Source organism: Gymnoscopelus braueri (assembly GCF_963280865.1).
Source record: "Gymnoscopelus braueri genome assembly, chromosome: 20".
In the NCBI taxonomy this organism is placed as follows: Eukaryota; Metazoa; Chordata; class Actinopteri; order Myctophiformes; family Myctophidae; genus Gymnoscopelus; species Gymnoscopelus braueri.
Window position 1 is genome coordinate 8,096,185 of NC_137622.1, and position 24,433 is coordinate 8,120,617.

Sequence of the window (24,433 nt, forward strand, 5' to 3'; positions counted from 1 at the left end):
TTGATGTTCCAGTGACAACTTTAGAGTATAAAAGTGATATCAGTCCCCTTTTGAACAAAATGTATTCTCTTCCCATATTGCCTCAGTAGGTAGAGAAGGGAAGGAAGGAAATGCTTTACTAATGCAGTAGCTTTGTTGACCAGCCCCTGTAATCCCCCCGAACTGTTTACTGTACATCTTTTTCTTCTTGATACTACTCGCTTATATGTTTTTGCATGGTATTGTATATTATTGTTGGTCATTAAATGTTTTGATGAATTGAATACACAGGACTCCAATGGAAACAAGCCATAGTGCTTTTTCTTTTGTGCAAACCAAATAAAGTATTCAGTCAATCAGCCTTTTTGTTTCATACTAATAGTGACACATTTGAAAATAAATGTCATATCTCTCTCACATAAGTTATCAAAACCTGTCATTGCTGTAAAGGTCTTTTAAACAAGAGAAACCTCTTCTGCTCCACTGAGTAAAAGTTAAATCAAGGGAGAAAGGTGGAAATCTGTGATTCTCACAGATAGGACCAAGATGGGAAGGAGAAATGAATTTTGAAGACCCGTCACTGAACAAACCCTCTAGCAATGATTACTATCAAAAGTATAGAGCTATTTAACACTTATGTTAACAAATTAAATCACTTACAGCACCTTCAGTATTCTTTTATCCAGGAGGTCCCATTGATAGGCTACACGTCTCTTTTATGGGGGAGACCAGTATTCATATAGAGCAGAATGGATACCTCAAATTAAAAACATTGAGATTACATTGCCAACATTCAATCCGTAGACATCTAGTTTATAAAGCCCCCGTTTATGTATTTTCCTTTTTATGCCCCATGTACTTGTATACAGTAAATCACCATTTCGTATTGGCAAGTTTTTGTCAAGGCATTAAAGCAGCTATAAGCATTTTTTATTTGAATACGTAAAAAAAATAAAAATAATAATACATTAAAATTTTGACAAAACTACTTATAGCAGCTTTAAGCCATGAAGTCAAGTTGAAGTTAGTTGGCTTTTCTTGCCCAATATTTTTTGGCTGCATTAAATCAGAGACCTATGCACACCGCACAGACAAATATGCACACGTCTATAGTGCATTAAGTGTCTTCTCTTTAGCTGGTTAAGCCCTATATACTTCATTGTATGATGAATAGCAAAAAATAGCTCGATATTCACGGTTTTTTTTTATTGCAAAAAAAATAAAATGCTTACGACATGCCCAAAATAGGGACACCAGGACAAAAGTGGTTAAGCCAGCACCATGGAATGACACACAATGTGTAGATTTTCACTTAATTGTGTAGTCTGTCACTGTACTTGTGATGACTATAGACTTGTGTGTATTGTGTTGAGCGTATTGTCTCTAATAGCAACATTAAAGTCATTTTTGAGTAACAATATACTGTTGTTTTGGGTTCCATAATTTCTACTTTCCCCCTCCCATGAAAACTAGATGACAATTTCACCCACTTCTTTACACCGGTACACCTGTGATGTGACAATAAAGTTGATTCTGATTCTAGTATGGGTTGTAGGGTGTCAAATTAAGCAGACTAGATTACTTCACAACTTTTTAATTCACAAAAAAAAACAAAAAAAAACAAACATGAAGAGAGGGGAGCAGGTACTGTAAACCTACAACCAGGTAAACAAAAATACAGGTAAACTACAATCAAAAGTGCTCGTGCATCAGGAGAGACAAACCTCCAAACACTGAAAAATAATACAACGTTCTGCAACAAATAAACAAAATTATACTGCAACTACCAAATTGGTAACACATATGGCAATATATTTGACCACAAACACATCAGCCAATGTGTCGCTGGGTTGGGTAAGGTTCTTAAAACATAAAAACCTCTTATAAAAAATAAACCGCCTTTATTTATATAAAAAATATGAAGGGATGTTTTACCCATCAAAGAACACTGGCTCTCAGAAGAACCCTGACCTATTCCCCTACCTTCCCTTGAGCGAGGAAATCACCAATCACTCACAGTAATAGTCTGTGGTTATACTGGCCAGCTACAAGTACAACAGCATTAGTCTGTGGTTGTACTGGCCAGCTACAAGTACAACAGTATTACTCTGTGGTTGTACTGGCCAGCTCTCAGCAACCAACAGTAGAAACACTGGTTACTGGTCAGTTCACTGTGCTTTGATTGGTTGTATGAAAGGCAAGGCAGCTTTTGTAAAACAAATTTTCAGCAAATAAAATTAATCTGTCTTTCTGTATATAAACAAGCCAGACTACAGTACAGAATGGGGGGCTTTGTTAATCCCATGGCGGAAATTCAGTAGAGTGCAGTAGCATCTATATACATGTAGGGAATGGACATTCAGACAGTGGACAGTTCAGCCGTAGAACCAGGCAGCAGTCTTAGTGGTCTAGTGGTTCAGAGAGCGTCTCTAACCAAAAGGTCACAGGTTTGATTCCTTTGCCCTGTTTGAAGTGTCTTAAGCTCCCATGTCTGCACATCAAGTTGGAAGTCATAAACACCTGAAAAACCCACTTCTCTGAACAGTAGTGGTCTTTGAGTACCAGGACCCCTAGTACCACTGGGTTTCTTTTCTTTAACCCATTTTAGACCTGAGGCAGATTATTTTTTCAACGCCACTTTTCAGGGAAAAAAATATATAGCAACAGGACTAAAATGACAACAACGTATAGGCTTTTCCGGTCTTAATGGGTTAAACCGTTTTTGTTTTTCTAGGCATTTCTTTAACCTTTTTAAACCGTTTTTGTTTTTTAAACAACACAAATATGATAGTGACAGGGAGAGAGAGAGAGGAAAGGCGGGAGAGAGGAGATAGAACGACATGCAACAAAGAGCCTCGGGTCGGACTCGAACACAGGACAGCCGCGAGAAGGGCCACAGCCCCACCAGTGTGGTATGCTCTCCTATCAGATGAGCCGCTGGGTTTCTAACCAGCAGTAACAATGGTCGTGGTATAATAGAAAACCAACAGTATACCATTAGCTCCAGTATGCTATGTCCAGGTTTGGAGAATATTAATAAAGCATCACCGTGATGTAATATCAGTGACCACCAGAGGGCACTGCAGGTCCTGGCAGGGGTCCCTGTGTCTCAGTTTGAACAGCAGCTCCTCTTTCTCCTGACACAATGCCTGATTGGCAGCAGTCTGCCTCTCCAGCGCCACCTGCAGGGCCTGTTGCTCTGTTATCTGCTGCCTGAGAAACAGAAGAAAAACGACTTTTAAGATATTGCACACAGACGTACTCTATTGTACATGAGATATACTCTACTCTATTCTGTTGTACAGATATGTAATTTATTCTATTGTACCCAGAGATGTACTCTAGTCTATTCTATTCAACAGCCTGTCCAGCAACATACTCTGTTGTATTCTATGCAGGTGTGTATAACAAACAAAATGAAGTGTTAAAAATTAACAGGACAGTGAACTGATGAACTGGAGATTCTGCCTACTTTACAGTTCTATGGAGGATCATTGACCAGCACTAAGTGAGTAATTGTTCAAATCTGTTGCAGCGCTAGTTGAAATTCCAGAGACAATTGTTTGAGAATATAAATATGATATAAACTGTAAATCTATAGACACAGTACATTATATATTTGATATAGGTCTAGAATTATTTACATACTTGATGACAGTTTGGTTGTTGTTGATTCGAACTGTTAGATCTTCATTCTTCTTAATAACATTATCGAACTGATCCCCCAGAGCCTGATTCTTCTCCATCTGGAAACACAACAAACACACACACACACACACACACACACGTCGTTCTGTCAGTCCATATGAGGTGAGACACCATCATTGTGTTCAGAAGATGTAGTTAGTTGTGTGCAGCTGGTTGTGCGGGTGTGGTTGGTTAGCAAGTTGAGTAGTTAAGGTGTGCTTATATAAGGTGTAGTTCACCTGTTAAAAGGAGCATGTCACCCATTTTCAACCTAATCTTCATATACACGTATCCAAGCTAATAGAAACTACAGCCTTTCTCTTCCTGGAAAGTTAGCATGCTGACATAGAAGCCATTGTTCTTGCATTGGTGTAGTAGTGGTTATTGTGCAGTTTGGTAGTTTTAGTAAAGGTGTAGTTTATTATTCAATGTGTAATTTGTAATGTAAGCCATAGTTTAATAGTTAAAGTGCAACTTAAACTATTAGCATTTTCAAAAATAATACAAACTAGCAAATCTGCTCTAAAAACTAATTAAAACGAACTGAATTCGATTTTTTTCAAAACAAACCAAAAACGTAACTAAAATGAAAAATCTAAAACCATTATAACCGTGACTGGTGCTCATCCTCCATATGCAGGCTACTTGTGGGACACAGCAGAGGCTGGCTGGAGCAGTTGGTGCTTTGACTTTTCAGGCTTTCTGTCTGAAATTAATCTCAATGGGGAAATTCGGTTTCATTTTGACTCAGCTGAAAGCTGCTCAGGTCGTCGTATGGAGTGCTCGGCAGTTAGGGGTTAAGCATCTAGGTCATGGACACCTCAACACATAACTGGAACAGGGAATCGAACCTGGGACTTTCCGATTCCCAAGCGACCTCCCTACTCATACAGCTATGGCCGCCCTAGTTTGTTAGTAAATATGTACTTTGCAGTTTATTAATTGAGATGTAGTTAAGGTGCAGGTTGCTAGTTACAGAGTTGTTGGGCCAACCCACCAGTGCTGCCATGTGCTGAAGTTTGATTTCTTGCTCTCGCACGCGTTCAGACTTCATCTCAATCACAAACAACAAGGATTCGAACTCCTTTTCCCAGTATTCACCTCGGTTGCCATGTGCCTGAGAGAGAGAGAGAGATAGAGAGAGTAAACATTTGCAGCGAGAGTGTTAAATGAATGGATGATTAAGCACGCACATCACAATTAACTAAGTGAGCCAATGATGAATCATAAGCGAATTTTGTATTGTCCTGAGTGTGTGTTGCACACACACACACCCACACGCGCGTGCCTTACCGGGACATTTCTTTGAAGGTCTTTCTTAAAAGTAGATTGCTGAACTCGTTTCTTCAGCTGTTGAAACTCCTTCAACTCACAACTCAACACATCGACCTGCTCCTAAACACACACGACATACACACAACAAAACACACAAGGTTAACAAACTGGATTTCAGGTAGAAAACTCTCCTGACCTCAGAATAAACACTAGAATGAAAATATTAATAAACGTGTCTTAAAGGGAAACTTACCTGATTTTGAATCTAAATCCCATTGTTCTGTTGTAAGGAGATATAGTGTGACAAAAATACCCTATGCTTCTGTGTATTTGATCCGCAAAATGTTGAGGTCATGAAACGAGGACATCAGACGTGTCATCGGGTGTAACTAATTTAAGCCAGATGACGCGAAATTACGTGTAGAAATACACAGAAGACATGCCATTCTTCCCCACACATCTCCTCACATCAGAATAATGGGATTTAGGTTCAAAATCAGTGAAGTTTCCCTTTAATATTAAATGATCCACTGGAGGTTGACACTCCAACAGAAGGTTTGCAAGTTTACTTGTATTGCATGTTTCAAACACAAATGCAATTCAGTGATTTTCATAAGGGAAGACATTAAAATACATAGGTATTTAAAAAGCATAATAGAATGAATAAAACAGAGGAATGAATGAAGATGTACAACGCATACAGTACACAACACCACACGCACGCACACAACTCTAACCGAGGTTAGCATATCCATTGTCTGGACAATACAGGGTCAGACAGACCTGATTACATATAATAATCAATATAATCTATCTTCTTTACTTCGTTAATTTAATCCTCAACAATTATTATCTTTTTTTTCTTTATTTTTTACGAATCCTGAAAATAACCTGATCAGACATACTGTATATTTTACCTCTGGTGTAAATAGCAGAGAGACAGACAGACAGGTAGACAGACAGGTAGGCAGACAGACAGACAGACCTTCAGGACACCGCTCTCCTCATTGTGTCGTTTCTGAAGCTCTGCGGGAAACAGACAACTTTAGTTATTATAAACACACACACACACACACACACACAATATGGTCGGTCACACATAAATAGTAGGAGAAACAATATAACATTAAGATGGCTCATATTAACCCTATTTTGGGCATGACATTGGACCTTATAGGTAAAAGAAAGAAGAAAAAAAGAACTTGTCGATCGGCTATTGTCGTCGCGCAATGGTGTCAGGCTTGACGTGTATACCTTTTGGGCAACAAGTGTTCATGTACATGGTTTATGTGGAGATGCTCGTGTCAAATGTACGTGTGTCAGAGTGCGTCATAAAGCTGGTCATCATTCCTGAACCTGGCTTAACCCTATACGGTTGACCGGAGTCCCTCAGAGCTCTGTAATAGTGTCTTCTCTGTTTTTTGGGGAAAATAGCAGAAAATAGTAGATTTCCCCACAATACAGATGCTGGGGTTTGAGTGGTTAAGGCGCAGTAGAACTCCCTTTCTTCTTAGCTTCTTACCCATATTCCATACGTAATTGAATTAGTTGGAGTGTTAGATGTTTGATCCCTGTATAAGCAAAAATAATCATGTTGTTGTATCAAATCAGATAAAAAACATTTGGAAACTGTCATCTTGCCAATGATGCCATCATAGGACAAACAACTACACACTAGTGCTAACTATGAATCACCAGTGAGTCGTGTTCATACTTGCGTGTGAACCTTTTTCTGTCAGCAACTTCCATGTTTTATTTATATATTTATTGGTTTTTTTGGATGCTTCTGGGCCTCGCCTGTCATCACCTCCTGGTTTTAACATCACAGCGGCATGAATTATGGGCGACTGCCTAAAGTCTGCAGCAATGCAGGCTTATAGGATGTGTACATAAACCCGTTAAGACCTGAGGCCTGATGTCTTCTACATCCAGTTTTATGAAAAACTTATGTCGTCAGTGGTTCTAAAACATTTTCATGTCAAGGACCCCCAAAATTATATGTATTTGGCCACGGACACCCCATCTAAAAAATATTTTGTTCCAGAGACCTCCAGAAGAAAAGATTTGAGTAAAAAAATGTCGCTTCAAAAATATATATTACACTTTGAATGATATTAAATCAATTTGAATGATATTAAATCATTCAAATTGTACGCAATGTAAAAAGGTGAGGTTCTCCCATCAACCCCCTAGGGTTTCTTACCTCACCGGCACAACAATTAACTTTCCCATGAAAAAGACAACATATCATGCATATGTACACAAATACATCTAATAAATCAAATATATATATTCAAAGATTTGCACAAATTATCATAATTTAAAAGAAATAGCAGATCTACAAGCTCATAGCGCGGCACGAAGTGACGCGCTATGAGCTTGTATATCTGCTATTTTTAAATAGCCAACGAATGTGCTACTGTACAAACATAGCTAAAATCTAAAATGACACAGTAAAACAATAAAACACCGGTTTTAATGGGTTAAGGGTTCAAAAAGTCTGTGACAGAGCCCACATGCACTTGCCGATTTTACAGAGCCCTCGAGAGTCATGAACCGACTTATCAGGAACACATATCAAAGTCTGTGCGTCCATACAATTGAGATTGGGCCAAAGTGTCATCAAGTTAGTGTGACGTTAGCAGTCTGGCTTACTCACAGCCGTACTCACAGCTGTACTCACAGTACATTAATGGTGACTAACTTTACACAACACTTCAATTACAATGAAAAGACACAGAGGCCAACCGGGTGCTCACAGGAGATTTAAAAAAAAAAAAGTCTAAAAGGTGTATGGTGCTTCTAGGATCAGCAGGACTTTAAAAAAAGAAGAGATCCAAGCACTCAAAAGTAGTAGTAGTAGTAGTAGTAGGTAGTAGGAAGTAAAGTTAAAACATTTGTTTTAACTTTACTTCCTCTCCTCCACATTTTTTCAGTGCTCGGATCTCTTCTTTTTTAAACTTCAATTACAATATTATCTTTCTGTATCTAGCTAACAAAATTTAAATACTTTTTTTTCCAAATTGGTTATTTTTTATTTAACAGCTAGCTTTCGCCAGTCCACATCAATGCAACTGCTTGCAACAAAACCGTTTTAGAGACTGTTGCAGCGGTGTGGACTGACCAGTGGCAGACCGGTGCCATTTGGGGGGATAATGGTTGCAAGATGTTGCAGTTGTAAGTAGTTGCAAGGAGTTGCACCACTGGCAGTGATCTCAAAGCACTGAGAGTGAGACTTGCATGCTCTGACCTGCAATGGGTCAATTCAGACCACTGCAACTGGTTGCAAGTTGCAACGAGTTGCATTGCGAATCATGGGTGTGGACTGGGCTTAACACACTAATGCAGTTTAGTATGTGTGTGTGACTAGTAGTGTTATTTCTCCTCAAATATCTATCTATCTCACTCTCTAGATATCTATCCATCCATCCATCCATGCTTGTTGTCCTACATTTTGAAGGCCTTGAGGACAAAGAAGCCTCAACTGAACCGAAAGAAAAACCAGCAGAAACTCCATGACCTAATTTTACTCTGAAGGCTGTTGTCATAGCAACTTTGTTGTTTTGTTGTTTACCTTCAATGTTCCTGTGGTGCTCCTGTGCCGTTCTCTGGTTCCTCTGCTCTTGCACAACATTAAGCTCAGCAGCTGTCTCTGTCTTAATCTGAGACAAGATTACATTCATATGATCAACCAGCAGTGGTGGACAAAGTATTCAACCACAGTATTTGAGTCAAAGTATAGATACTCCTCCTCAAAGTATGTCTTAGTTAAAAATAATTAAGTATTCAAAAAAGCAAATTACAAAGTACAGTTTCTTTTTTAATATCAATGCGCTGCTGTATTGAAATGTATGTAGACATTTTCAAAATTCTTAATGATTTTCCAGAAATGTTCATAAAATATCAATAATAGTGAAAATAGCAGATCACAACGTGTCAGATCACAAGTTCACACCGTGTCGACTCGTGAGCTTGAGCAGATCAGCTATTTTCACAATATTTTAACCCATTAAGACCTGAGGCCGTATCCAAAAATACCAATACTCAAGTTAAGAAGTAAAGAACTGTACTTTGTCCATGTGGCAGGGGGCGTGATCTGCATCAACCTTGTTACAGTCATATGCTCAGTAATATATCTACAATCATATATAACGAGTAAACTGTAAAGTAACCTACATATATTCAGAAAGCTGTTCAGGAACATAATTTATGTATAGTAATCTGTACAGTAATGTACAGTCAGATGTTCAGTAATCCACAATGGGATTGTGTTCCAAAAAAAAAAGGGGGGGGGGGTCTACTTCTGTCTGGTGGCTCTGTATTGATTACATTTTGTAGTATTTGATACAATCTGTGTTTGTAGAACATTTTATCAATTCTGCTGCTGTACATGGAAGTAAAAAAAACTAAAAACGGTACCAGGGATGAAATCACGTGTCCATACTGAAGTATGTCACGCTCTGTCAAAAACATTCCAGAGATTCCTCAGATTCCATGACATGTGTTCAGTGTGTGTTGTTATCTAGTTTGTTTGATGAAACAAATTAAATCTGACAACTCTTACTACATAAAAAAATAAATCCGATGCAACACAATGTGTTGCAATGGACACAACGTGTTGCCACTGGGCGGCGGCCGCATGTACAATGGGAGATGTAGTTGTTAGGTAATTTCTAAGCCTGGGAATTGTATAGTCAATATGTAGGCGGCAATTTTATGTTCTTTCTCTTTGGATTAATTAGTACTTTTTCACCGTCAGTTGATGTTTCATAAACATACGAGTAAAATGCCCATTCTTTTTTCGTATACAGTTCTTAGATTACGTGATTTAATAAATGTGGTATTTTTTTAACTTCATCATGACCCAGAGGCCGTGGTTTTGACATCATGACTACAGTCCTTTATACAAATAAAGTCTTGTTATAGCCTATACGATAGCATGGATTAAAGCAAAAATAATCTAATCAATTAGCACAATACTGTATGTACAATCCTGATGTTTCAGTAAAATTGCTCTAAATCTAAACCCATGTTCTTGCTGTTCTTCATACAGCCAACCAGTTGATGAAATCACATATTGAGGCTTTAACCTTTGCGTTTTTGAAATATCCCAGACCATTAGGGTTTAATGGAAGATGCTTCTGAACATTCTAGTTGGACCACTTCAAATACCCTTTAAACGTAAAACAAGTAATAGCCAAAAATGGCTAATCTACAAGCTCTATGGCTGAACTTCTATGGAATCCAAATGCCTGAAATCAGTGGCGACTGAGAACTTTAATCCATGCGAAATCCGTGAGACAGAGAGACAAGATAAGCAGACAACAGCAGTATACCTATGGATGATAGAAGTGTTTGTGACAGATCCCATGTGTGTGGTGAATGTGCAATGACAGGACTCCCTCTCTCCCAGGTGTTTCGCCCAGGTAGGTGTGGTTTTGAGGTTAGGCTTAGGCAGTGGTTCCCAAACAGTGGATCGCAGGACCCATTTGTGGGTCGCTGACCCATTTTTATGGGTCGCGACTCGCAAGTTTTCAAATTTCAAAAGATTTTCAATTTCTACTTCTAAAAAAAACTTTAGAAGTAGTGAAAATAGCAGGTCTACAAGCGTTGTGAGCTTGTAGATCTGCTATTTTCACTAATTTGGGCCCGGGATCACATCAAATTTCTCTATTGGTCTCGAGCTAAAACGTTTGGGAACCACTGGGTTAAGGCATATAACCACGCCCACCTGGGCGAAACACCAAAGAAAGAGGGAGTCCCGTGCAATGACATCTATGACTGGTGAACCCTTGTGCAAAAGCACTTCTCCAGTGACCAGGAGTAGAAGACTGCAGCTCATACAGTGGCGTAGTACTGGTTGTACTGGGACACCTCACCTTGTCAACAATGCTCTGGACCAATGAGCACAGCTCTCCGTGGGCGTGACCCTTCAGTAGCGCCGCCCTCTCCTGCGTTCCATTGGCCGACAACACTTCCTTCAGCACCTTCACCTGCCAATCATACTGCTTTTCTACGTTACCTAACGGACAGAAGGACAGAGAGAGGCAATAAATCCATCTTCATAATGCTCCCTCATATCGTGCTGCATTAGTCACGTGGTTCAAATATGAATTGAGCCGTATAAAACCACATTAGTAAACCATGTAAAAACATTAAAACGTATAAAAGACACATTAAACCATATTGAAACACATTAAAACACATAAAAATGTGTGTTAACACAACTGTCGGCCAGACAAATGGCACATGACGATCGTTACAGTCATTTCAGTTTTCTTCTCCACTTCCAACAGTAAAAATTATGTTCAGATCCTATAGATCAAATATTACAATCAACTAATTGTAAGGAGGAGTAAGATCTTTCAACTTGTTGGCCACATTTATATGCCTACATATGACAGAATGAATGGACGGAGCAAATTATCGAGGCTGTGATGCACTAGGTTCTGTGTGTGCATGTGGGACACGTGTGTGTGCATGTGGGACACGTGTGTGTGTGTTAAAAACACTACATATACCAGCAGGTAGGCCGATAGGCTCTGTGCATTATTGTAGTTCCCTTTTCCAGGCTCTGTGCATTATTGTAGTTCCCTTTTCCAGAAAGTGGTATAAAAATGTTCGGAGTAAGTTTCTAATAGCTTCATTTGATTGGCTCAGCAGAAGATCTGAACCGGGAACACATATGAAGGTGTCATGTGTTGCCACACAATTAATTGTTTTGTGAATTATGTGCCATGCACATAATTCATTTTCTGTAAACACTGATGTCAGCCTGACCAAGTTTAGCCTACTGAAACTGTCATTATAGCGATCACATGCATGCATGGAATGCATTTAAACTTTATTGCTGAACATCCCAAAACAAAGTACAAAGCACATGGTCAGTAGTAGCCAACTTCTGCATCTTTCAGGTTAATCATCTGGCCATTATCTGGTCATTACAGCCTACTTTTCATATTGAAATTGTATCTGCAGTGCACCTCATTGACACATTGATGAGACTGGGGGGTTATGACACATGTTGCATCTCTCTCTCTCTCTCTCTCTCTCTCTCTCTCTCTATTCATGATCGTTGAATCCAGGACAATGTTCTGTTCATGCGGGACAAACGTTCCATTTTTGGGACAGTCGCCTCCATCTCCGACATGCGTATTGAAAGGTAGCATGTTATGTTACAAGTTACAACAAAATTCCATACCAAGTTTGTTGCGGTTAATGGCATTGATTGAACACAGCTTGTTGAGACTGACAAGAATGGGGGGAGGGGGGGTTAACTGCCTTGACAATAGTAGTTGTTTCTGAATAGTAGGCTACTGATCAAGTCTGTTTTCAGCTACCCAAAGCAGTACTGAGCCATGCAGCTTAAGATCAGCTTGGGAGGGGCATGTTATCAAATGGGGACCCCTGGGGTGATCCATCAAAACAAGTCCACATGACCAGCCAGCCTGTGATAAAAAAAAATCTTCTGGACACTTCACTTCACACAATAAATAAATGGACATCAGGTAGAAATAAGATGATTATTCCACACACACACACACACACACACACACACACACACACACACACACACACACACACACACACACACACACACACACGTGTGACCTAACCTCAGTGAACTCACCTCCACCATCATGATGTTTGACACCTCTCTGTGTCTTCTCTCCCTTCTTCCCTTTGCTTTTCTTCTGATAAAGAAAAGAGAGAAGAGGAAGGAACATTAAATCATTGGTGTAGAAAAATAATTAAAAAAGGACTCAAGTGCATCTTATACTGGCAGGTAGGACAGAAAACCAGCAATACAAGGGGTCCTGGTAGGATAGATAACCAGCAGGACTAGAGGTCTTGGTAGACTAGTAAACCAGCAGTATTAGGAGTGCAGCTTGTAGGATAGCAATCAACAGTACTGAGGATCTTGGTAGGACAGAAAACAAGCAGTACTAGGGGTTCTGATAGGACAGAGTAAGTAAGACCAGCAATACTAGGTGTCTTGGTAATAGAGAAACCAGAAGTACAGTACTAGAGGACCTGGTTGGATAGAAAACCAGCAGGGGATCTTGAGGTCCAGTGTTAAACAGTTGAGATCATGTCTGAGTAAATTTCTTCTATAAGACCAATGTCCAGAAAGAAACATCCCCAATTTGACGCATTAAATTCCAAAATATTAACTTAAAAAAAAAAAAAGATAACATAACGTTTTAAGCCTGTTTGAGGAGGACAAGTATGTAAAGTCCTCTGTGCCTCCCAGCCCACACAAGTAAAATACACGGACTGCTGCTTTCATTAGCCTTTAGCCTACTCTCTGTTTAAAGAAAGGAGGAATTCAGTTTTTAGTGTTTATACAATGGGGCGTGCGTGTGTGTTCCTGTTCCATGCTCTCAGTACAACTTTACTCCCATGTCCATAGCTGTACATTAAAGAGGCCTCAGTGTTAACAAGCTCACTTGTCCACTTGCTATTCTCTCCGTCTCTGCCTCTCTGTCTGTCTGTCTGTCTGTCTGTCTGTCTGTGTCTCTTCAATGGGGCTTTATTGTCATGGGAAACATACATTTACCTTGCCAAAAGCAGTGTGAATCATTCAGTCACACACACCCGCCCACCCCCCCTCCCCCACACACGCACTTCGAAGAAAGAATTGTAAGGTGAACTGACGGCAAACTCTGTCCGTTTTCCTTCAATGTGTCAAATATATCACACAGCTGTTGAATCTAAAATGGAACTGTTTGACCTGTGTAAAGACTAAAGAGGGTGGATGTACTATGTATGGGTGGATGACAGGTCCTACAACGGAAAAAGGTTCTAGACAGCAGCTGTCAGTGGGCCTGTCACAATTATTACATAATCGTGTAATCGCAATTATTTGAGATTATCGCAATTATTTATTTTGTCATAATCGTTTCCATGTTGAAAAAATGTTCATCAATTTTAAAATATAGAAAAAGCTCAAAATAGCTGATCTACAAGCTTACGACGCGTCACTTGGTGTAATCTTGTAGATCAGCTATTTCAGCTTTTTGATTACGAAGCCTAAAAAGGCCAAACAGAAATGTAATTTTCATTCATATGCTCCAATGTTCGATGCCAAAATTATTGGTATGAGAATTAATCATCAACTTAAATGTAGTCATAGTGACAGCCCTAGCTGTCAGTCAATGTGAAGATTAATCGGCAGGCTGCCAGTCAGAAACATTACTTATTGTAAACCAGCTCAGACATTAGCCAAACTATAGTATTAAATACAGATTTTAGGACTGTAGTAATAGATATGAATTGCAGTATTCAAAAATGACTGACCCTAGTGTAGCATAATGCTAGCCAAGTAGCCAGGCTAGTAGAATACAGATTGACTGTAGTAAAACTAAAATAATAGGTAGACTAAACCTAGGAAAACACACAACTCATAGGCCTAAATAATCACAATGCCCGTGTTGTTTCAGAAGTAGATTAAATAGCCTTCACATCAACAAAGTAGAAATTCAACAATAAAATGAAACTACTTTTTAATCCTGCATTTGATATAAAGGCAGGTGAGAAACAAATCAAAGAAAAAACGAACATAAAGTAAGGGTTTCTCATCAACAATGGTTTCAACTGTATAAACCTCTCTATAAACACTCAATATTTCATTGACACGTGTATGTACAGTATAAGTAGGTAATCATAAGGAGAATTGCATTCAAAGTTTATTTTTAAATGAAAATGTCAATGGAAATCTTATAAGCTCACTGGGGAGAGGTGTGCATTGTTTTGTTATTTAAATATCTAGTACTATGTGGTGTTCATGATATGTCACCAGTGGTGTAAAGTAACTATGTACATGTACTCAAGTACTGTACTTAAGAACAATTTTGAGGTATTTGTACTTTACTTGAATATTTCCAATTCCCAATACTTTTACTTCTACTCCACTACATCTCAGAGGCAAATATTGTACTTTTTACTCCACTACAATTATTTGAAAACTTTAGTTAAGCTACTAGTTCAACTTTGCAGATTTTAATTATTATATTATAAAACATACATTAACCACTTTAGCCCTATTTATACATATATAGGCTATTTGAAAATAGCCGATCGACGTTGTGAGCTTGTAGATCTGCTATTTTCAAACATTTTAGTACTTTTACTTTTGGTACTTTCATATTTTGATGACAATACTTTTGTACTTTTACTCATGTTACATTTTGAACACAGGCCTTTTACTTGTAACAGTCTTTTTTATATTGTGTTATTGTTACTTTTACTTAAGTCAAATATCTGAGTACTTCTTCCACCACTGGTTCATGATGTCACTATGTCTGTACATGTTCCTCTGCTCAAAGCAATACAAAATAATGATAAAACAAACCGGTTCGATGTCTGACAAACAAACAGTTGCAGATTCATGTATTTATAATAGTATAATAGTTAATGTAGTTGTTAATAACTTTTAGGAAGGACAGTTGCCAGATTTATCTCACACCTTCAGCCTCTACTTTAGTTTGAAACCAACGTAGAAACATAACTGAAGAGGGTGAGATCATTGGAAACAGATGTTTAACAACTTGATGTTTTATATGGTTTCTTCTTAATATAAAATAACCGATCCTCTACACACACACACACACACACACACACACACACACACACACACACACACACACACACACACACACACACACACACTTTACTCCACTACAATTATTTGACAGCTTTATTTACTTTGTAGATTTTGCTTATTATTACAAAACATACAATAACAATTGGACATTTTAAAATAGCAGATCTACAAGCTCACAATGTGTTGCATCAAGCTTGTGGGTCTGCTATTGTCAAAAGATTTTAAAAAAATGTTTAGACATAATGATAACTTTCTTGCGCATAAATGAGTACTTTTTGATGCCGATACTTTTTGTACTTTTACTCAGTAAATTTTTAAATACCTAAGTTGTACTTGTAGCAGAGTATTTCTAGATTGCAGCATCGATACTTTTACTTAAGTAAAGGATTCGAGTACCACCACTCACTGGTTAATTTAGTAACAAACATTCTGTGCACGTTCCCTCCCCATAAACAGGGCCATGCGGTGACACACTGTTATTGAACTTCCTCTAAACTTAGTCAAACTAACAACAGCATGTATTAAAGATGTCTAACAGTACCGTGCTGTGGTTGCAGCCCATCTTCTTCTCCTCTTCTTCACTCTCTGACCTTCTTCTCTTCTTTTCTCTCCGTTATGAGAGACTTCCCAAACACACAACTCAACCCTCCTCTCTCTCTCTCTCTCTCTCTCTCTCCGCCCTGAGACAAACTGTGTGTACGGCGCAGCCAGAGCGCAGATCTACAAACTATCCGTGAGTTGACTTTGGGAGAGTTGAATGCCTTGTAGATCTGCGGCGCGGCGCAGCGGCGTCGCCCATTGGTAGCTTGTGTGATTTAAAACGGGTTACCGTAATGCCCCGACAAAATGCGCAATCTGCAGACAAAAATGAAGTTATTATGCAATTGACCTGAAAACTAACCTTTGGACAACAATAACTGGTTTGATTTGTTTTATAGGTAGTCAATTATGCAAAGTGGTGGAAAAAGTACTTGAGTGAAAGTATCAATACTGCAGTAGAATATCTACAAGCTCAATTGTAAGCCTGTAGATCTGCTATTTTCAAATGGCCGAAATGTAGCCATTTACATACATTTATTAATTCAAAACATACATTACCCACTTCAGCCCTCTATACTATAGAGGGCTGAAGTGGGTAATGTATGTTTTGTATTAATAATCAAAATCTACAAAGTAACCAGAACTAAAGTTTTTAAATAATTGTAGTGTACTTCTGACTCTGAGATGTAGTGGAGTAGAAGTAAAAGTACTGAATACTGGAAATACTCCAGTAAAGTAAAAAAAATACCTCAAAATTGTACTTAAGTACAGTACTTGAGTAAATGTACTTAGTTACTTTACACCACTGGTCCCACCCTATTGTATCTGTTAGGATTATTCTTCTGCCCTTAAAGGTATCTTTCTGCGTGTCAGAAAACTTCAGTTTGGAAATCTCATCTCACCCACTACTCAAGGCAAGGCAAGGAAGGTAAGGAAGGCAAGGCAAGACAAGACATGGTAAGGCAAGGCAAGGCAACTTTATTTATACAGCACTTTTCATACACCAAGGCAATTCAAAGTGCTTTACAAAATGAGTGCAATAATGCACTTAAAAAAGAAATGGAGAATATAATAGATACAATTAAAATAAGATAAAGGAGCATATCAATTATAACAATTAATACTCCCACATTTGATACAAAAAAATAATAAAAAGTGATTTAAAGCAGAGGCCAGACCTAGCTGTTCTTAGCCATCATTGGGTAGAGTAGGCAATGTTAAATAAATAATAAATATGTTTTTAATTTGGACTTAAAAACGGCTATGGTTGTCTAATGTAACCTGGAATAGTGTTCCAGGTTTGTGGTGTATAGTGGTGAAATGCTGCTTCACCATGTTTTGTTCCAACTTTGGGAACAATTGGCAGGCCAGCCCCAGATGACCTAAGGGTTCTAGGGCATTGGTTCTCCAAGTGGGTTCTGGGGACCCCCAGGGTTCCTTGGGGGGTTCCAGGGGGTCCCCAGCAAAATGTGTTAATATAGCGTCACAATAATTTTAACTTTTTATACTTTGGCTATTCAAAAATAGCAGATATACGAGCTCATAGCGCGGCACCGAGTGCCGTGCTATGAACTTGTAGATCTGCCATTTTATAAAAATCGTGAAATTTTGTGCAAACCTTTGAATATATATATATTTTGAAGCGAACATTTGTAACTCAAATATTTGCTTCTGGGGTCCCTGGAACAAAATATTTGAGATGGGGGTCGGCCAAATACATATCATTTTGGGGGACCTTGACATGGAAAAGTTTGAGAACCACTGGGGTTCATATGGCTCCAGCATGTCTTGATGTAGCTGGGCCCAGAGCCACAGAGACATATAGACAAGTAACAACATTCAGGAGGTCAGGAGTCATGGCAGCAGAATTCTGTATCAGTTGGAGTTGTCGAAGAGCTTTGCTTGAGAGTCCTGTGAGCGGACCATCACAGTAATCCAGTCTACTGGAAACAAAAGCATGTATAAGTGCAGTGGTGTAAAGTAATAAAGTACATTTACTCAAGTACTGTACTTAAGTACAATTTTGAGGTACTTTTACTTTACTGAAGTTTTCAATACTTTTACTAATCTATTCCTCTACATGTCAGCAAATATTGTACTTTTGACTCCACTACAATTATTTAAAAACTTTAGTTACTTTGCAGATATAAAGTATTACATTATAAAGCATACATTTAGCCCTATTTTATACTTTTACTCAAGTAACATTTTGAACACAGGCCTCTTACATGTAACAGAGTATTTTTATATTGTGGTATTGCTACTTCTACTTAAGTAAAATATCTGAGTACTTCTTCCACCACTGTATAAGTGTTTCTAGGTCTTGCTTGGACATAATTCCCCTGACTCTTGCAATATTTTTAAGGTGACTCAGAGAAAATATTTATAGATATAGCATTATTGACCAATGGTGGCACTATAACAACTTTACTTCATTGGCCCATAACTTTTTAACCTAAATACAGTGGTTCTCACAGTGGGGTCTGGGGACCCGCAGGGGCCCTTGAGGAGGTTCCAGGGGGTCCCCAGTAAAATCTGTTAATAATGTACCATCAAAATCAGTTTAACCACTTTAAACGCTATTTCATACATTGGCTATTAAAAAAATAGCTGATCTACAAGCTCACAAACACGTTGTGAGCTTGTAGATCAGCTATTTTCAACATTTTTTTTCTTGAATAATCTAACACATTTTATGGGGGACCCTGGTACAAAATATTTTCAAATGGGGGTCCGTGGCCAAAATCAATTTGGGGATCCTTGACCTGAAAAAGTTTGAGAACCCCCATATAAGCCACGACTATTTGTGCCTTGATAGATTTTTCAGCCATTTTTTTTTAACACATTTCTAAAACCATATTATCCAATTGCTAGTACATTTTCTGTGGATCATTAATTTGGGACTAAATAAAAGAAAACTGACATATAGCTTGGTAACTCAACTTCAACATACACTTTTCCAACAGTAGAATAATGTTTATATCCTAGATCAGTGGTTCTCAACCTTTTCAGGCCGCGACCCCCCCCCCAAGAAAATCTTATTTGAACTGGGGACCCCCCACCCTGACAAGCACTTGGAATTGTAGGAGTTGAGGCATTAAAGATAAATATTGTGAAAATTGCCGATCTACAATCTCACAACACCTATTTCTCAGGGAATATTTCACAATTTTATAGTGTAGTTGGTTGATTTTTTTTAAAGTATTAAAAAGGTCTTTTAAGTCCTTAAATTGTCACTTTAGAAATGTGCAGATACACTGTTGACATTGTCAAACTGTTATAAAAGACAAGGTGGAACCACAATATATTCTTGTGAACTTAGAAAAACGGACAAAAGTTACTAAACAAACAAATACATAGGTGTGTCTTTTACAAGTAAGTTAACATTTGGACCAAATAATGCTTGTTGTTTATAATAATAATAATAATACTATGGTCCCCAATCCTTTGAGGCATTTTTTGTCACTGTACATTTTCAGATATTAAGTGAAATTTGTCCTCTGTATTTACCTGCATCCTAACTATTAGGAGCAGTGGGTGCCATTTATACAGTCCCCAGGTAGCAGTTAGAGGTTACAGTGTCTTTATCAGGGACACTTCAACACATAGGTCGGGGCCAGGGGGCGAACCGGGGACCTACTGATTCCCAGACGGCCTCTCTCCACCCCATTCTGCGTGTTATGGGTTTATCTCCTTCAGGGGCTTTTTGGTAGAGAATACTTATAAAACTTGAATAATACTAATATTGTCATGTCCCAAATACCCTAGGTGGAGTTGACGAGAGGGCCTTTCTGTGTGTGGGCATGTTCTCCCCGTGTCCCCTAGAGTAGGTACCCTCACAAAAAAACATGCAGTAATCCTGGTCTCTATACTGCCTCCCCCTGGTCAGCCGGGGTGCCTGATAGAGGGGAAAGGAACTGGTTGGAATAACGTGTTCCTTCCACGCGCTATGTCCTACCGGGTAAACTCCCCCTGTCAGGTGATAAGAGCGGCTTGCTAGCTCCTCATGCATTGAAGGAGGCATGAGCTCAGTTCTGGGCTCTCCCTAGGCTGGCAGAGGGAGATTAGCGCCCAGGATTACATAGGCAAATAAACACAAATTGGAAAAAAAATAATAAAAAATCTCTCTAACTCTCTGCCTGTCGGTTTGTCTCTCTCTCACGCTCTTTCTCATCCTGTGTCTCTGTAACATAGTTATTAATGGAAGGAATGTTCTCGCCAGACATTGAACAGGAGGAATGGGGGTCGCATTCAAAAACAGCAGCTAGCCTTATACTGTTCACAAGTCAGCAGACCTGCAGGAACACCAATAAAACAATGTCACATGTCTGCAAGCGTGACACACAAACTATATACACATTCTTTATTATTACACACAATGTATTCATACAAAATGTACCCCCTGGTGCATGCACATACACATACACACACACAATCATGGTGGAAGAAGTACTCAGGTCTTTCACTTAAAAAAAGTATCAATAAGGCCATATAAGTAAAGGGTCTGTATAAAAAAAATTACTTGAATAAAGTACAAAATTATTGGCATAAAAATCTACTTTCAGTAGCAAAGTAAAAGTACTAAAATGTTTCTTTTAAAATCTACAAGCTCACAACGCGTTCCATCGCAATAGCTGAAGTATAAAATAGGGCTTAAGTGGTGAATGCATGTTTTGTACGAATAATCGAAAATCTGCAAAGTAACTATAGCTGTCACATAACTGTAATAGAGTAAAAAGTACAATGTTAGCTTTTGAGATGTAGCAAAGTAGAAGTTTGTAAAAATTGTACTGAAGTACAAACTTGAGTAAATGTACTCCAGAACTTGGTCAATGTCATCCTTTCACACTGATATCTAACATTCTTGATGTGTTCTACTGGGAAAAGGTTAGTTTTAGTTCATAGACGCTGAAAACAGAAGGTCTCAGGTTTGATTCCATTCAATGTGTCCAAGTGCCTTTGAGCCATACACTTGACGCCTAATCGCTCCACGAGCGCTGTACTAATGGCGTTCACCGCTCCAAGTAGTTATAGGATGGGTAAATGTAAAGGACAAATTTCACGTATGTGCAAATATACAAGTGACAAAAACACCAAGGAGTGGGGACCAAATTATTACACATTAAGTTCTACATATTTTGTAGAACTTAATGTTTTAAGTTTTATTTTAACTTTACAGCCAACCGTAACACTGAACCTTTACTATACAGGGAATATCTTACCCTAACATTTGAGTTTCAAATTATATTTAACCTTAATATTTCACCTTTATAAAGTGACCTTAATATTTCAGTATTTGAGTGTGTTCAGAGTAACAGACTGCTGTGGGAAGTTCTCTGGTGTTGAAAGAAAAAAGCACATGCACATCCACTATAAAAACCAGGTGCAGGACAAACTGATCAAGGCTGGTAAAAAGAAAATAAAGAGTCCAGAGTAAAATAACTTGCTCCCATGGTCAACAGTTTATTTAGGTTTCAACGAAGGTCTTCTTCAGAAAGCTATCTGGTGGTGAGCTCATAAACACAAGGTAAATGATTGAACTTCAAGATACATAAGCTTTATTAAATTTACTCTAAAACAAGTACAATTATTTAACCACTTGAACCAAAGCATCCATATTCTGGGGGGGGGGGGGGTAGCCAAAAGTAGCCGATCTACAATCTTACAACTTGTGAAGTTGTAGATTGGCAATTTTTGGTGAAGAGATTTGGCGTTGGGGGGGAAAGTACAGAGCTCAGGTCCAGTTTACTTAACAGTGAAAGTGGTTAACTAGAGGGTTTAAGTGGTTAATAAAAGAAAAGACATCCAGTACACTGGTAGGAGAGATTACCCTGTGCAGGGAGAAAATAAAACCAATTAAAAAGAGAAATAAAAAAAATACAATAAATTAAATATAAATACCATATCTGTCAGAACAAGACAGGGTAATGTATCACATTCTCTAATCTAACAGCGGTCCAAAGTGGCTAGTACAGACTTACCAGCCACAGATGAGATTGACTAACTTTGTATTTTTGAATGTTCTCCCAATTTGGTAATTATGCCATTAGTCCACTGACCCATACCGTTTGGTCTTGCAGATGGTGTAGTCAACCACATGCGTCTTGGCTGATACATGTGACATCAGCAGCCAACCTCTTTTCACAGGACCGAGTTATTTCACCGGGAGGATGTAACGCATGCAGACGAACACGCCATCCCTCCCAGTTCCAGGTCCCTGTTGAAGAGGTGCCCTGCCCTGACCAACCTGTAGGAGTCGCTAATGTAACAACAGAGATTGCCCTCCCCCACCCACCCATGAACACAGCCAATAGGCTCTGTGCATAACTGCTGTCTCGGGTTTCCAGAAGGCGACATGACCGGTTCCGGTTCATTTTCCCCCATAGCTTCGCTTGATTGGCTCAGCAACAGATTTGAACCACAGAAACAATCAAATGAAGCTATGTTGAAAGGGAACCGGACAGGTCACCTTCTGTTAACCCGGGGACTACGGTTATGCACAGGGTATATTGCTGGCAACGCCAGGCCAAGCCAGATGCATCGTGGAGGATTCAAACCCATCTACACAGTGGTGGGCAGAAACTTGACCCCCTGCGCCAACTGACGCCCCCCTCAAATGTCCTTTAAAATCTAACACACACAGGCACACGTGCGTGCGTGCATACACACACACAGTGAAGTGCTCAGATGTATATAGGGTGGTATTGTCGAGGTGTCAGTTTCTTGCGGCAGGTAGGACAGCTGTGAGAGTGATGGAGCGCATCTCTGAGACACTGACTGCAGAACACATGACCACAGCGAGTAGACACCACCAGCCTACCGCTGTCTACGATCTGTAAATGAAATAATTCATATTAATACAGACTATATGACGACACTGACCAGACACTACTAGCATACCACCCTTTATGATCTGGTAAATAATAGAATTATTCATTTAATACACATTACACCACAGCGAGTAGACACAACTAGCCTACCGCTGTCTACGATATTCATATATTCATATTAACACAACACATTGTGCTGGTCTGGCAGGTGGTCACACTTATCACACTAACACTCAAGCAAGGAGATTCTGCCAATGTCTAACATGATGAAGCACAGTTCAGCATTTTATTTGTATGATAATAATGATTGGTAAAAAGGTACTATGGTTGTTTTCTAACATGTCCGACAAATAAGCAGCGATTCGTTTTCAGATATTCTTCCTAATCCAAATAGTACAATAAACACAAAGTTGTAATTTTTCATTTTATACATTAGCAGAATCCACTTTCCATCTTGCATAAATGGAGTTTGAAGTTCAATGGGTTTATAAAGGAGGGCGTGTCTGATCAAATTAATAAAAAATATCTCAATATTGAATTAAGCAATTTAAACTGTATGGGGTGCACACATACAGTATAGCCAGAGTAGATGTTTAAAGGACCCCAGAAGTGTTTTAAAGTGAAATCCCCTTTAATTATAAAATGGTTTCTACCTCTGCGTAGGCATCCATACACACAGGACAGCTGACGGTTCCAGGCGTCGCCCTAGCAACAGAACATAAAAAATAAGAATATGTAATAACTAGCCTGTCATTCACAGATAAATTCATTGACTGCAACCTGCCCTCCCTCCCACGACCAGTACTGTCATTCTTAATATTTATAATGTTTTCTTTTCCATTTCAGATTTGTTACCTTCTGTTTATTTGAGTTGCATTAACAGAGCAACCTACCTCAGTAAATTCATTCCGATAATAGCATACACCGGCCATGTCTATTTATTAACTATACAGCCAAATTCATATTAACATCAATAATATATGTCTATTAAAAGGAGCACGTCCCCCATTTTCAACCTTATTTGTATAATTGGCCCTCAATGATGCTCATTATAAGATATACTCGTTCTGTGTCTCAGAGGTGGTCTGTGGACGGTTCAGAAACCTTCCTCTAATTACATCATCAGTGGAGATTCCAAGCCATTGGAAACTACAGCCTCTCTTCCTAGAAAGTTAGCACGCTGAAATAGAAGCTAAAATAGAAGCTATTGGACTTGAACCAATCTCTATCTCTAGAGAAATCTTGGTTGAAATGACCAATGATGTCATTGTAGGAAGGTTTCTGACCTGTCCAAAGCCAACCTCTGAGATGCAGAACAAGTACAAAAATGGTACCATCTTATGAGAATTAGTATGGATCAATTATATGAATTTAAGGCTGAAAATTGGTGTAGGGATATGTGTATGGAAGAGTGGGCACCTAAACATTGTGGGCATCTCAATATTAAATTGTCTATTTCTTCCAAAGTGATGGGCCTTAAATGTCAAATGATGTGATTTTTTAACACTTTGGAAAA

The 24,433-nt window shown here is 38.8% G+C and overlaps 2 protein-coding genes across 6 annotated transcripts in view; both read right to left on the reverse strand.

The window, feature by feature from the left end:
* Positions 1-1,589: 1,589 nt before the first annotated feature.
* ccdc69 (coiled-coil domain containing 69) lies at positions 1,590-16,204 on the reverse strand. Of its 2 annotated transcripts, XM_080416256.1 has the most exons (9): positions 16,089-16,204; positions 12,572-12,635; positions 10,821-10,963; positions 8,516-8,603; positions 5,927-5,967; positions 4,960-5,061; positions 4,664-4,783; positions 3,628-3,725; positions 1,590-3,192 (listed from the first exon to the last, which is right to left on the reverse strand). In XM_080416256.1, exons 1-9 carry the CDS (start codon positions 16,107-16,109, stop codon positions 3,024-3,026), a joined length of 846 nt encoding a protein of 281 aa, XP_080272382.1. In that variant the 5' UTR covers positions 16,110-16,204; the 3' UTR covers positions 1,590-3,023. The 2 variants fall into 2 exon arrangements, with proteins under 2 accessions (XP_080272382.1, XP_080272383.1); XM_080416257.1 differs by lacking the exon at positions 4,664-4,783.
* A 5,325-nt stretch (positions 16,205-21,529) lies between these two features.
* Positions 21,530-24,433, reverse strand: part of LOC308075808 (E3 ubiquitin-protein ligase RNF4-like) — a 72,210-nt gene continuing 69,306 nt past the window's right edge. For all 4 annotated transcript variants that reach the window (XM_080415770.1, XM_080415768.1, XM_080415769.1 and 1 more), the window contains exons 7-8: positions 23,571-23,622; positions 21,530-22,920 (exon numbers count right to left, since the gene is read on the reverse strand). In XM_080415770.1, the coding sequence (XP_080271896.1) occupies positions 22,771-22,920; positions 23,571-23,622 (202 nt within the window). In that variant the 3' untranslated portion in view covers positions 21,530-22,770. The remainder of the gene's footprint in view (positions 22,921-23,570; positions 23,623-24,433) is intronic.